The following is a 14,770-nucleotide window of genomic DNA, read 5'->3' as shown; positions in this document are numbered from 1 at the left end:
TGTCCCCTCCTAAATGAGTGCATTTCATTCCTACTGTAGAGGTGCAAATCCCCAAAGCAGACAGAACACAGGACAGGACCATGGTGGCCCTGGCAGTCTGCACGTGGATGGGGAGCGACAGGATGGAGTATTTCAGAGTGCAGCTGAACATCCCAGTGCTGTACCAGGTGCAGTCCATCCACAAGCCGTGCACCTGTACAATAGCAGTTACAATGTTGGAGCCCACGTCTGCATTTACTTTCCAGTTTGGCAGCAGAGTGGCAGAGAGTACTCCAGAGGCCCCAGACAAGGCCAGGATGAAAGCAAGGAGCTGGAGACCTGCCGAGACCATGGTGTCACTCTTACTTCTATTCTCCTGGAAGATTGCGGTGGTTAATTGTGGTATACAGTCAGCTCTGTAGCTATTTCTGTGCAGTTGAGAACCAAATAACAAACACTATGGAAAAAACAAAATCATGATTGAAGGAGGAGGAGGAATAAGAAAATCAAAAGGCTTCACACAGGATCCAAGAACACTCCTGAACACCCTTGTAGCCCTGCTACATGCAAACACACACGTGCACAGACACAGTGGATGAGGGGGGATGCTGCAGTCTCAAAGAGGTTAATAGCAGGGTTAGAAAATAGCATTCTAGTGAGTGAGCATCATGAGTACTTCTTGATTTGTGGCATAAGTAGAGGTATCCACTTAAGACCCTAATTATGCTGAAAACTTCTGTGAAGTGGCCGTATATCTTGCTAGGCCATTTAGACACTTCAAATTATAGCTGTAGTATATGATACAGAATTTTTTTATCATTGTAGAGCACTTTAAATAATTTTAATAAAGAAAAAATTCAAATCTACTTCCTCCAAATAATTTATAAATATTAGAAAAGTTAAGAATTGAAAAATAGATAGAATTAAATCTTTATTGAGCACACACAATGTGTGAAACTTATGACCCAGTATATTTTTCTAAGGAAAAAAAGGAAATAGGAGGAATTTAGAGTTCTGCACAGTCCTTACCTAGGTTTGCATTTGTTTAGCTTCATATCCCTGGAACTAGCTTTTGAAAATGTAAAACCATTTCTACTTGTAACAAGAATGATTCCCAGTTACAATCCAGAAGGGTTCAAAACTGCAAAACCAACTCCCCTGAATGATTCAGAAGCAACGAAAACAAATCCTGAAAGTCCATGGCACGTTGTTGGCTGTAGGTAAAATAACACCCCTACCCCTTGTTTCACTATGTATAACTGGTTTTAAAGCAAAAACAAAAAACTACTTCCTAATTTCCATCTTCATATTCCTGTTCACCATTATGCACTCCATCTGATAGTATTTACTGCTTTCTTTGAGATAAATATAATGGTCTCTGGAGTGCTACACTTTCCAGCAGTCATTCTTTCTGAAATAATGATCTCCTGCAGTGACTGTTATGGCTCTTACACATGCTTAATTCACAGATGGGCACTGTGGGCCTCCTCAAACCAAGTAGCCTGGAGATCATTCTTGGTCTCATGTTATTTCTCCAGAAAATGGAATATTTGGCCTTTTCTGTGCTCTTCCTTCCTTGGACTGACTTATTAATTTTCTTAGAGTCCTATAGCTGAAGGAAACCTCACCTATAATCTTGAGTGTGATTGTTTTGCCTGCCACAGTCTTCTGTAGGGCTGCCACACGCAGTTCTTTGATTGCTCTGTCCTTCCTCTTATTGTGTTTCCCACTGCAGTGCTGCATCAGAGACAGAATTGTCTGGCTGCGTTACGCTTTTTCTATTCAGGAAAACTCAGGCCTGTGTAGGGTACGAACACGACACATGCTTTGGCTTTCCTTCTCACCCAGAGGCTGAGGTCTGCCTTTATACTTAAGGTGATACTAATCTGGGCCTCTGTGGAAAGTGCAAACCTGCCTTGGCTGTAATTGAGTCTCTAAGACATCAGATCCTACTCTGCCTGGATTGAGTTGTTTTGTTAATCCCATGATTTTAGGGAAGGCTCTCCCTGGGATTTGCTTCTTGAGTCCGCCTGTGTGCAGACTTAATGATCTGAGGACTTGATCTGCTGGTGAGCAGTTTGTTTTTGTTTTCCAGATTTCCTATCTATAGCAAAGACAGAACAAAAGTTAAAATCTTGGGGGAGGGGCAAGCACATATGTGTACAGTTTTATAACAGCTCTTGTGCCTTCAGACTGAGAGACAGCCTCACAGACTATCTTCAGCCCAGGAGTTTCTAGGAGTTGGGATCACTGTTAACACTGCCTAAGATTTGATGGAATAACTTTTGTATGTTGGTCAATCTGTATCCAGCTTTTCCATTACAGCCGCCTTCTTTCCATCAAGCAATACATTTTCTAAATTTTGGCATCATGTAGACCACAATCAGTTGTCACAATTAACAAGTCCTGGTAGCAGGTAAATACTAAGACACTGCATCTAGTTAGCACAATACTTGCTTCCTGCACAAGAGGACTTCACGTCCTCCTTGTGCATAGAGAATTATGAAAAAAAAAAAAGTTCTTTAAAATGAAGGTGACTGTCCTGCTCCAGGACAAACACACTAACGCACTGGCATTCTCAGTTACACTGAGGATTTTTCTCTCCAGCCACATGCATGATAGCATGTTCCATAAAATTTCAGTCTAGAGAATCAAGGCACACTTAGCAACTGTACCAACAGCAGTGATAAGGATGTGTGAAAGCCAAGGGAGCATAGGTGGGAACTTGACTCGTTAGGGAGACCACACACATGGAGAACAAAACCTAAAAACGTCCAGTCTAGGAGCTGCTCGCCAAAAGGAAGTCTGTAGGTGGTTTTCTTTTTTCAAAATTTATAGCCAGTTTTTCAGAAAAGATTCATTCATACCAAAAATACTTTTAAACAGATATGTAACTTCTAATTCAAATGAAGTTCTGTACTTAGCTTTCTGAACAATTTAGCAGCGTTCCATACCTTTTGCCAGTAGTCCGCAGTCCTAACGCCACCCTGAGTTGACTCCTGCTGTCTTCAGTGTCTGATGCAGAGAAGCCAGGTGTAGGAGGCCATTCTGAGAATCTGAACATTCCTGTGAATTGCTGACCAGGTAGCGGGAAAATAACAAGAGCATCTCAGAGATGAGAGGTGAAAACTGCTGATGGTGCTGGAAGATAAATACTAGGTTCTCTCTCTCCCTCATTTTTTGAGCTGTGGGAGAGTTAAGAAAGGAGAGGCGGGGAAGGGAGGGAGTTGTTACAACAGGATTTGTTGAAACCTGAAAGCTGAAAATGCTTTTGTGTTCTGTGTACAGAGGAGGGATTATTTGGGTGCTCACAAAAAGGCCTCTTTTCTTTTAATATTGTGTTTTAGTCACACACTTATAATTTAGTTTTGAATTTTTGTCACTGTTGGAAGATACAATTTTATGTCCTCAGTTAAAGAATGCCCTCTGAAATATTTTTAGCTGGATTGTGCTTTGCAAATGCACATTTTTCATTTTTCATTCTGTTGTTCTTATCTGTTGTTCTTGACTCCAAAAATTGTTAACTTTTAAAAACCACTCAGAAGAAATTTTTCTTTAAAGTTTTAGTTAAACAAAAATCCAGCAATAGCTTTAGACTACAGTGTGATCCATAAACCTTCAGATATGTTTGTTCTGCCTCAGACTGTCGTCTGCCCTGAGGAAGAGTCTGACAGTGCATGTACAAAATGACGTAACGGAGCGTGGTAGGTAGCAGCTGTGCCCATGAACTACAGACACGTGCATTTCACTCAGTCCTTTTATATTATCTTTTTTCTTAATAATTTTAATTTTACAAGTTATAAATTATATAGCCATTAGGAAGAAAGAAAATTTGATTAGATTTTTAATTCACATTGTTTTTTCTATGTTTTCTTTTTCATTCAGTGTATTCTGATTATGGTTTCCCCTCCTACTTCCCCACCCACCCAAATCCACATCCTTTCTTTCTCTCATTAGAATACACACAGGGATCTATAAAAAGTAATAATGGTAATAAAATAATAAGCCATGTGTTGGTGGCAAACACCTTTAATCCCAGCACTCAAGAGGTAGCCTGGGTTCAAGGCCAGCCTGGTCTATAGTGTGAGTTCTGGGACAGCCAGGGCTATACAGAGAAACCTTGTCTTGGAAAAACAATAATAATAAATAATAACAATAACAACAACACAAGCCAGAATAGGACAAAAGAAACAGAAAAAGCACAAGAAACACACAGATGCTAAGACATGTCAGATGTTAGTATTTTCTTTAAAAGCAGTTAATAGTAAAACATGTTTCAAATGTTTGGATTTTCCTAGTGTTTTGTTGTTTCAGCTTAAGTTTTTCCAACTTTGGCATTTACCAAGATTACTGTTTTTCTCCCTTGGAAATTTAATGTCTGGATTTTTTTAAGCTTTTAAATAATGATATGCAAATGATTGCAGGGATATAGTTTACTTGTAGACATTAGTAGTAACAACACTATTATTATGGTTGCTTCAGAGGCAGCCTGGCAGCTCTCTTCAGTAGTTTGTTTGACTTCTTACTGGGCCTGTTGAAGTACAGACATCTTTAGCTAGCATGTGAGAGGTAAACAGACTGACCTCTGGGTTCTGACAGCCTGTTGAATGAAGCTTAAGTAGGGGCATATTAGGAAATATAATGAAACATGTTACCAAATTCTGAAGTGGATATTGAAGAGAAGTCTGTGAAGTCCAGAGACTGTGTTCCAAATAAATGCTATACCACCTTAGCGTCAGGCCTTCCCCAGGACCTCCCAAAGCATGCTTCCGTCTGCTGGCTTGACAGGACTGGATTCATATATACACAAAAGTTTCCCCAATGTACTCTCTGTGTATGTAGACACTGACACTAACTCCATTTGACAAGCCTCAAATACTAATGTCATCCTTGTTTCTGAACACAGCATATAGTCATTCAGCAAAGTGGGCTTGTTGGTTGGTTCATTTTGGTTTTTATTATTTTACTTTGAAGTAGCATAAAACCTCTCCTTTGCTGTAGCTCAGCAGTGTGACAGTATTGTCCTGACATGGAGATGGCCTCTGTCCACCTGATCACACCAGGTCAGGCATGATCTGGTTCATGGTGGGGTCTGATAAATATTAGATGAAAAATTGATCACTGCTTTTTAATATATAAAATATTAGTTAAATTGCTTTTGAATGATCAAAAATAAATTTAATCATTTCTAAACAGGATTAGAATTTCTCAAGTAATTTTGCAGTTCTTTGGTGTAGCATCTTTAATAATAACCACCCTTTATGAACTGAACTGCAGAGGCTGTACACAGGCTAAGACAGTGTAACGTTTAATCTCCAGACAACCTATGAGGGAGAAGGAATCCATATTGGGCTGATGAGAAAACCAAGTTACTGCTAAGTGACTTAACTGTGGTTACAAAGACTTTAAGTTGCAGGAATGGAAACAAAGCCCAGCACAAGGCAGTCCCTGAAGCCACAGGCACTCAACAGCACTTCAGAAAGAGTGTGTGTGTGTGCACGCGCGCGCACTGCCGCTTCACACTTCACCTCTGAACCTGCACTTACCACCATGCAAAGTCCGTCTGGGGCAGAGTAGTTCCATCTACTTTCAGTTATCTAAGAAAACTTCTGTGAGATTCTTTTTGTGTCAATTAGTGACACTATCCTAGGTAACTCCAGTGGCCTCGCCTCCCTTCTGAGTCACTCATTTAAGTACTTTATAAACACACCTCCATAGGACCAACAGCATGTTAACATCTGGTTTCTCATCACCTGATCCTAATAACCAGTAACAGCCTCAGAGAAAGACAGAGTGTCAGCTCTAGAAGGGGAACCTGGGGGTCCCTAGGATGAGGAGCATCAATAAGGACTTTGAAAGCCACTACAAAGGCCATAGAAGCTACCTGAAAGCTTATTTATGGTTATGGCAGGGTGTGTGGAGGACACAGTACTTTGGCTGTGTCTTGGAGGCTGCGTTTAAATAAGTCATCTCCAGGAAGCTGCTATAATAGAGGAAACAACATCCAACTAAGTAGATGGCAGCAGGTGTACTTTGCAGGAAATAGATTCAAGAAAAGAGGTGTTCTTCATGAGGTCGCAAATATGGTTGAAAATGTACAATGTAGCCAAGGTCATCTTCAAACTATTAAAGAAACAAGTACCGTCTTTGCTTTCACTCTATAGTAACTTTAATAAGGAGGTAGGTGTATTGCATAAGAGGAAGGCAGTTAGCTAATCTCAGTAAGAGGTCTCTGTAGGGGAGCAGTTTCCTTTCTATGGGAGGAAGAAACTGCGGTTGATTATAGTTTCTATACACACTGGTTTTAACTAAAGGTCAGTTGTTGATAACTTCTTACTTAGACCTGAAGAGGACTTTACTATTCCACTGAGCATGACACAGAAGAAGGCTTTGCCATTTTTGTGAGCCTGATGTACTGCGGTCCCTGACATGTCTGTGCTCAGGTCAACTATACATTCACTCTGGATTTCATTGGCTCCCCATAGGGGGCTGTTTTCTCTTTGATTTAAAATCACATTTTTCCCCTTCCCTTTCCTCCCTCTATTTCCTCCTGTACACCTTCATTTCTTGTTCTCTTTTTGTTTATTGTATCTCTCTCTCCTCCCTCCCTCTCCCCTCTCCTGTGTGTATGTGTGTCTGTGTCTGCCTGCCTGCACATGTGTGCATGCATGTATCTGTATATCCACATGCACACAAATGGACCTAAATATATAATACAACCTGCTCAGTCCATTTTTCCTTATATATCTATGATTTTAGGACTCGTAAGTTGGTATTGGATAACCAGTTAGGAGGCTCATCCCTAGGGAAGACTATTTCTCCTGCTTTCAGCATTCTTTAATTCTCCGTATATTGGTGGGATGCCATAAGATTTTACCCACCCATGTTAACATGTCCATTGGAGGTATACTACTTCAGCCCTTGCTCCAGCAGGCATATTATTGGGTAAGGATCCCCTGTCATTTCTAGGAGACACAATCTCACAGCGGATTTCCTGGTCCTCTGGATCTTAAAATCTTTATGCCGCCTCTTCTGAGATGTTCCCCCAAGCTTTAGATACAAGATTTGTGTTATATAGATTTATCCAATGAAGCTGGGAACCCCAAGATCTTTATATTTTGACCAGTTGTGGTTTTCTGTAATGGTCTCTGTTGCAAAGGGAAGTTTCTTTGATGAGGGATGAAAACTATACTTACTGTGAGTATAAGGATATTTAGAATGCTGTTAGGAAAGTAGTGGTAGTAGGTACACCTCTGATATCCATGATGTCACTAGCCCTGAGTTGTTGGCTAGGTTTCTGCAGGCCTTAAGTCCAATTAGAGTGCTATTGGTTACCACCAACATACAGTGCCACTGTTGCATCCTCAGGGTTATCATGTCATGGTGGTCACTAATATATAGTTTAAATGAAATTACCCACTTGTTCAGATCATGCTTCCTCCCCTTCCCTGCCCCCCAAGAGCCATGAACTATCTAACAAAAAACTCAATATCAGGCATGATAAGCCCCCTTCCAAATTGTTACTCGGGGGAGTCCAAGAGACTCCCAAAACAATATAGGCTGTTGCTGTGCCTTTGGTTGCTTCTCAGGAGTTGAAAGTTAAGTCCCTATTGCTATAGATACCATGCACCTCTGCACAAGATACAGAGGACCCACGTGGATCTGATTTGAAAGCCTCATCCCTGAGGGCTAGCTTTTACAGTACTGGAAGGTGCTATGCAAGCTTCCAAGGGAGGAAGCAGTCAATAATCCTACTGAACTGTGAACCACAATGAAGCTAGAGTGTTTTCATTTTCTGATTTTTCAAAAAAATATTCTAACTCAATAGATTAAAAATTCAAGAGAAAAAATAATGGTTGTTGTATTAAATATTCAATTATTAGTAAAAAGCACTTTGTATCTGTTACCATAGTTACCAACCACCCTTCTTGTGTGGTTTTTAGAGAAAATGGCCTCCATTACTCAGAGTAATTTCAAGAAATGCTTTTACAGGAATGAGCAGAGAAGGTGACCAGAAATGATCTCCCTATAGCAGGACAATTGCTGACAGAGCTCTCTGGTAGTAAGTTTTAGAGGCCTGCCATTTAGCATTATGTTTGTGAATGGGAATTTTCTTTCAGCTGTGATGCCATGCCAATTTAATGGGGTACCAGCATAGTATTCAAACTTTAGAAGTCTGCTAGCCTATATAGGATGGCAACATAGTTCTGTAGCATTTTAAAACTACTTAAATAAAGCAAACATTAGGAGTTTGCTATATTTGCAAGCACTAACTGTATCACAAAAGAATGAGATAAACAATAAGGATGAAGCCTACTTATAAAACCGAAGACTTATCACTGTGAGTGGCAGCTTCCCGTGGGAAGATTGGTGCATCCCTCCCTAAGCTTGTGCCTTTGATCTTAGCAGTATTTGGACCTTAGGCAGTGCTTTGACACTGTTTCACAGTTCCAGGTTGGACGGAAGCTAAATTTTATCTCATGCTGTTTTGTTGTTGTTTGGATTTTGATTTGTTCTGTTGCTGAAAGATGACTTGAGACCACTGGATTGTTGAATATATACCCTGAGACTACAAAGAACTAACTAGAGTTGACTGTGTATCTGGGAGAATTGGGTGAAAAACATTGGAGATGACTGAAGAAGGTAGCAGAAAGAGAACAGGAATGCCAGAGAGTGCAAATTTTGAGTACAGGGGTCACAGAATGACATCACAGGGTAAAGAATAGAAGATGCTAGAATCATGATGAATGGTAAAGATTGGCAGGTCAGAGTTTGTGGAAAGTGAGATGGTTCTTAGACATTTAGTCATTGTGGTGAATCTTGGCTGCTTCTCCTCTCCCAACTTACAGACCTGTTCTTTCCAAAGGAGTCCCCTGAGTGAACGTCTTGTCTTCTCTGCTACAGCAGAACCTGCATTCTAAAACCCTCAACCTATCTCTCTTTACTGTCCTCTGTAACTACAAACCACCTCGCTGTGTTTTGTGCAGGTCTAAGAGAGTCTTACAGGAAGTATGTGTTAACTAAAGGAATTGATAAAGCAGCGTAAAGAACACAGTTCATACTCAAATATTGTGAGGATGGTCAGTCACTGTGACCGTGTCTGCAATAAGGAAAAACTGAAAATGTCTCCAGATCAGAAGGAGTTGCTTTAAAAGAGCAACAAAATGAAAGAGGAACTAGGAGATGGGTCAGCTTACCACACAAGTGTAAGGACCTGAGTTCAGACCCTCAGAACCCATATAAAAGCAGACATGCTCTCAGCACCCCTGTGGCAAGAGGGGAAGAAGACACAAGAGCATCATCAGAAGCTCACATAACAGCTAGGGAACAAGTGGGGGGGGGGGCTCCTGTCTTCTGAGGAGGGGAGGGGGAAGAGGCAGAGAGCAGGGCTGGGAGGAGAAGAGGGAAAAGACTATAATCAGGATATAAAGTCAATAAATTTTTTCTGACGTTAAAAAGAAAACTGCTTTTATCTTAATGTTAATTTTTACTTCTCATAAAATTTGCTGTTTGTTTACTTTGTTTCTTTTACTTTAATACACTTAAGTAATCAAGGAAGGTTTTAGAAGAAATGTACCCTAAAAAGCTTTGTACCCAATGATTAAAGATTCTGAGGAAATGATTTTGTGTATAAATAAAGCCTATGAGAGACAGGTTATTAGAGTAAGTCAAGCCATACTGAGATGTGCTTTCTCTCTGTCCTTCTCTCATAAAACAAAAAAAGTTATCAAAGGTTATTAAGGAGAGAGAGTGGAGAAGAGAAAGTTATTAAGAGCATTAATGTTGTACTTTAGATTTGATAACCACTGTTCACCATAATAATCTTCACCAAAGAGGTCTGAAGTTTAGTGGACATTTAGGAGCCTTTTGGTATAGAAAGACCCTCCCACGGATAGTTTCACTATTGTGTAGAACTTTGTGTGTCCACCCACACTGTCCCTGTAGTCAAAGATCTACTGCCAGTTATATCCAATTGGGATAGCAACAGGGGGTTGAACCTTTAGCAGCAGGATCAGTAGTGTTCATGGAAAGAAAGGGCTGAGCTGACTGGCAAGGCATGTCAGACTGTGGAAACACTGATGCTGTGTCCGGGAAGCCTGTTCACCTAAGGCCGAGCGTGTCTTCTCTTTCCTCTTACAAGTCTCACAGCTTGGCCTCTTATTTCTCCTCGTACTTAAAAACAAACCAGTGCCCTCCATCCTGATTGCTCCTGGTCATTTTCAAGGAGTTACATAGCCACAAGAACTTTGAAAAATAAACCATCCTTAGAGAAGTTGGTTACCTGAATAGGACTGGAGAATAAGACTTGCTTTTGAAAAGCGGTAGCATCACCCTTGTGGCCCAAATTGGTGTGCTTTGTTCAGTTGAGGCTTCAACTTGTGTAGACGCTGCTGGGCACTCCTCCTATGGGTGTTCACCAAGGCTGCTTTGAACCTATTTCTTCCTGTCTTACTTTGCATTTTTCTTGTTACAGTGATTCTCAAAGATTCATTCATAATGAGTCTATTTTTTTAATGGCTGAGGATAACTCTTACTACATATGCTTGAAAAGCTACTCTTCTGGTAATTAAGCCACCTCAACAGCTGGTAGCAGCTTAAACACTGTCCAACAGTGACATCTGAAAAATTGTCTTCCATATGAGCCCCGCCTCTACCTCCTGATGCATATAAAGCATATAAACTGAAAGTTCGGGGCCTGGGTAGACTCTGCACGTGAGTTCAGTCCAGCTGAATAGTCAGCGTTTGTACCCAAAATAGCTGGAGTCCAAGTTGTCCCTTTCTTGGCTGTTCAGGGCTAATTGGTCCTTGGGGATCCCTGCCCTGCAGTCAGCACTGCCAGTACAGCTTAATTTACTCTCCCAAAAGCCGAAGTGCCCACTGCCAACTCCTACCTGCCTACTTGCTGTGACAGTTATACAGATAGGCTTTTAAAGGCCATTGTAATTCCACATTTTAAAATAAAGTGACCACCAGGCACAGGTCTAATGGACACCATTATGAGTAGCTGGGATTTCTGTAGCCATCCAAAACTTAGCTTCTGGTGTGTCCAGAGAAAATACAGGCACTGAAAGGCTCAGGAGAACTGCTAGAGAGAGAGCCCATGCTCCTGTGATTGTCAAAGATGATTGTTTAAGGCAAAGGACATAGCTGGTGTTAGAGTGTTTGCCAAGCATGCTGGAAGCCTTGGGTTTGATCCCCAAGATTTAGGCGGGAGTGCGGGGGTGTTAATCACATTTTGCCGTGTGACGATATGTTTGTTCTCAATGAAGGTTGATGTCGGAGTGGTGCACTTTACGCCCTTGATACAGCCCAAGATCAAGCAACCATTCAAACTGGTAGAAAAAGTTGTACAGAATGTGTTTCAGTTCCGAAGGAAATTCTGTCACCGAGGGCTTGGGTGAGAATCCTTTTTGACTTTGACTCTTAAAGGGCTTGTATGACTCTGGCTCTTAGATCCTGTGATGAGCAGCATGTCCCCACCACTGAGGAAATGCCCTGAGTTCACCTTAGATGCTATCTAGGTTTGGCTTGGTTCATCCTAAACACAACTAAAACCCACAAGGGCAGAGCTTTGGCTGACTCGTTGCTGGGAAGGTCCTGGCTTCCCCGTCAGGACTGTTTGCACCCAGTTGCTGTCTCTGTCCCTTAAGGACAGAGAACTAGAAGGCAAATATATCTCCATAGTCATCCTAGCATTTTCCTGCCTTCACTCAGTCGGGAGCTCTTGTGTTCTGTCAGGCTCACTGCTCCACACAGGCCTTCCAGAAACTAAGACTGAGCCATGGCCCTGCAGAACCACACCAATTACTTTTTATCTAGTAGGTTTTAAATGTTCAGTTAGGTACAACTATAGTCTGTTAAGAATGAAGAAAAGGCATTTTTTTTTTAAGTTTCTATTTAATATAGTCAACATATAGCTCCTTAAAAGGGTGCATGCCTTGAATCCCAGTACTCAGGGAGGCAGAGGCAGGTGGATTGTTGAGTCTGAAGCCAGCCTGATGTACAAAGTGAGTCCAGGACAGCCAAGGTTACACAGAGAAACCCTGTCTCGAAAAAACAAAAAACAAAACAAAAAGGACTCAGTATTTAGCACACATTGTTCATTTTCTAAGATTTACACTCAGATCCATTTTGGTTCTCTGAAGGGAGTGTCAGAAGTGTGGGTTAGTGCGTGAAATGATTTCAGGTGTGGTGCGGCAGCTCGTAAAACCTGTGTAAAGTGTTTGCTGATGAGTGTTGTGAACCAGCCTGCCATTTGTTAGCTATAAGTTAAAATGTAACTCATACATCTGTACATGCTAGCTCTAATTGGAGGTCGTGGGCATCACAAAGAGCACATCTTAACTTTTCAAAATCCTGGGATTGATCTAGCCTAGAGCTGGCCCTACTGTTTCTAAGGCAACACCCCCCTACCCCCAAATTAAGGGATGCGCCCTATTCATTTCAGTACACATTCCTCTATACAGATGTGGGCCAAATATCGAAATTTACTCTGAAGGATATAGTTTTGGTATGTTTATGTCACAACATACTACAAGTAGTCCCAGGTGTTAAAATCTGTTATCAGACCCTCTTTATCCTGAAACTGAACTCACTTATCTAAATCACCTCACCCTAAAGGTTGGGGAGTGTGTGTCACCGCTAGGCTGGAAGGAGCCCTCATCCTTTACTGACCATGGCCTCTGCCGAGCCCTTAGGATGACTCCATAGTCAAGTCCTAGGCACACTTTTGTGGGGTTTCAAGCATCTAAGTTCACTCTTTTGAAAAACAATTGAATTGGTTTGATTAAATGAAATTTAAAATAGATACTTAGCACTTTGCAAAATGAGTCACTTTTTTTGTTGTAAGGGGTGTTGAAGACTTAATACATCTAGGTTATAGAGATTCAAAGCCAGAAATTAATCAAATAAGATATAATAAAACTTTTAGCAAAAGGAAGCAAATCAACTGTGTTTCATTTTAGCTTGAGGAGTTTTCCCTTTGAAGTCTTAGCTTAGATGTTCTCCAGTGAGTCATCCCTGGGGTCTGTGCGGGCCCAAGAGGCCTCAGGCATCTCTCAGTGCGCCATTTTTAAGTGTATCCAATGACATGCCATGGCTGACATCACTTAAGTACCATTCTTCCTCTCGCCCCGTTTTGCTTTCAGAATGTTATTCCCTGAAGCTCAGCGCCCAGAGAGCACTGGAAGGCTCTTAGAGCTGGCAGACATCGATCCGACTCTCCGGCCCACCCACCTCTCGCTCATGCATTTTCAGAGCCTGTGTGATGTATATAGAAAAATGTGTGATGAAGACCCACAACTCTTTGCTTATAACTTCAGAGAAGAGCTCAAGCGAAATAAAAGAAAAGACCAAGAGAAAGATGACACGGAAAGCTGTGAGTTCTAACTGCTAACCTAGGGCTCCCAGCCCAACAGGGCCATATCCACAGTGTGGATCCCCCACATATGTACTTACTTGTAAAGACAGATGACTTATATGCAGTTTTCTATCCAGCTTGATAAGAAAAGAAATGTCAAGTAAATACAGTACAAGCTTTCCTTTAATATATATACTGCATAGATACGACATGTTTATTATAAACAGCATTTATTACAACCTTCAAAAATGAAATATCTGCACATTGTGCCCCTAAACCATGTAAAAATAACTTAAATGTGCTTTAAAGCAAAAAACTAACAGCTCAAAGAAAATGCCCAAAGGATTGGGGGGGGGGGACCCTTTTAAAAGCTATTAATCACAACTTTTCCCACATAACTTAAAATAATTAGAATGCAATTTTATTACAAGACTAAAATCATTTGACTCCTGCTCAAAGGGGACATAAGCTAGTAATTTACAGATTCTGACCAACTTAATCTAGTTTTCTGATCCACAATAAATTAAAATAACTTAAATCTTTACAACAAGTTTTGTGGAAAAATACATATTGCATAAAACCCAAGCATGAAGTTTTTCTGCAATTTCCACCAGTTTAAAAGCAAATGAGCGTTGTAACCACACCACACAAATCATACTATGATTTGCCATGGCTCTGTGCTTCGTAAAAACACTCTTCGTTAACAACTGAAGTTAAACTCTGGACACTGAATTCTCGCTCAAGAACTAAATTTAGATCAATGCTGGCAGTTTCAGGGTGGCTGTCCAGGGACTGGTGACGAGTCTGCGCCTTGAGCAAAGTTCCTCTGCCCCTCTTGGTGCTGTTTGCTTTTCGTTTAATGGGGCAAAAGTGGCCCCTGACCAGCTTGGGCTGTTCACCTGGCCCTGTGGGAGGCTGCTGCCCAGCTGGGTGCGTGTCAGGTTCCTCGGAGATCCTCAGTTTCTGGAACTGAAGCTCAATGTCCTTAGTAGGGCTGCCCTGTTTCAGCGGGTGCTGGAAGTCCTCCTCTTCATCACTCAGAATGTCGCTTTCTTTGATGAGACCATCTGGAAATTCTGCCAGGCCCTCATGAGGCTCTTTCTCCAGCTCGGTGCCCTTGCATTCTTGCCTGCTCTCCGCTACTGGGCAGCCGCTGCTCTGGGTGCCACTGCTCAGGCTACACTCATCCGAGTCCAGTGAATTCCCCTTGCTGGGCTCACCAGGCCACTCGCTGCTGGATGACGTTCTGAGGACCTTCAAAGACCTGGATGAGGCTACAGAGGAAAAAAGCACATGTCTCCATATGATACAGAGACAAATTCTACAGTGTTAGAGTTAAGGCCTCAGCTACCAAGTTAAACTTTAAATAAAATCCTGTGTGAAGATTTTATTATGTGGATTCAATGACCTGTCCTGGCATTTAGGTGGCAA

The 14,770-nt window shown here is 41.5% G+C and overlaps 2 protein-coding genes across 12 annotated transcripts in view; one reads left to right on the top strand and one right to left on the bottom strand.

The window, feature by feature from the left end:
- TFB1M (transcription factor B1, mitochondrial) overlaps positions 1–13,368 on the top strand; it is a gene marked incomplete at its 3' end in the record, with an annotated part of 39,069 nt that extends 25,701 nt beyond the window's left edge. For 2 of the 3 annotated variants that reach the window (XM_084774518.1, XM_084774517.1), the window contains 2 exons: positions 11,250–11,377; positions 13,128–13,368. In XM_084774518.1, coding sequence (XP_084630644.1) covers positions 11,250–11,377; positions 13,128–13,368 — 369 coding nt within the window. Of the gene's footprint in view, positions 1–245; positions 1,369–11,249; positions 11,378–13,127 lie in introns of those variants that run through there. The other variant, XM_084774519.1, reaches the window with a different exon arrangement.
- Positions 13,369–13,504: 136 nt separating this feature from the next.
- The window catches only part of TIAM2 (TIAM Rac1 associated GEF 2), a 208,716-nt gene continuing 207,450 nt past the window's right edge, over positions 13,505–14,770 (bottom strand). For all 9 annotated transcript variants that reach the window (XM_084774508.1, XM_084774507.1, XM_084774511.1 and 6 more), the window contains one exon: positions 13,505–14,613. In XM_084774508.1, coding sequence (XP_084630634.1) covers positions 13,997–14,613 — 617 coding nt within the window. In that variant the 3' untranslated portion in view covers positions 13,505–13,996. The remainder of the gene's footprint in view (positions 14,614–14,770) is intronic.

The sequence above is a fragment of the Acomys minous genome, assembly GCF_964271855.1.
Source record: "Acomys minous genome assembly, chromosome: 3".
In the NCBI taxonomy this organism is placed as follows: domain Eukaryota; kingdom Metazoa; phylum Chordata; class Mammalia; order Rodentia; family Muridae; genus Acomys; species Acomys minous.
This window is presented reverse-complemented; position numbering and strand designations above follow the sequence as displayed.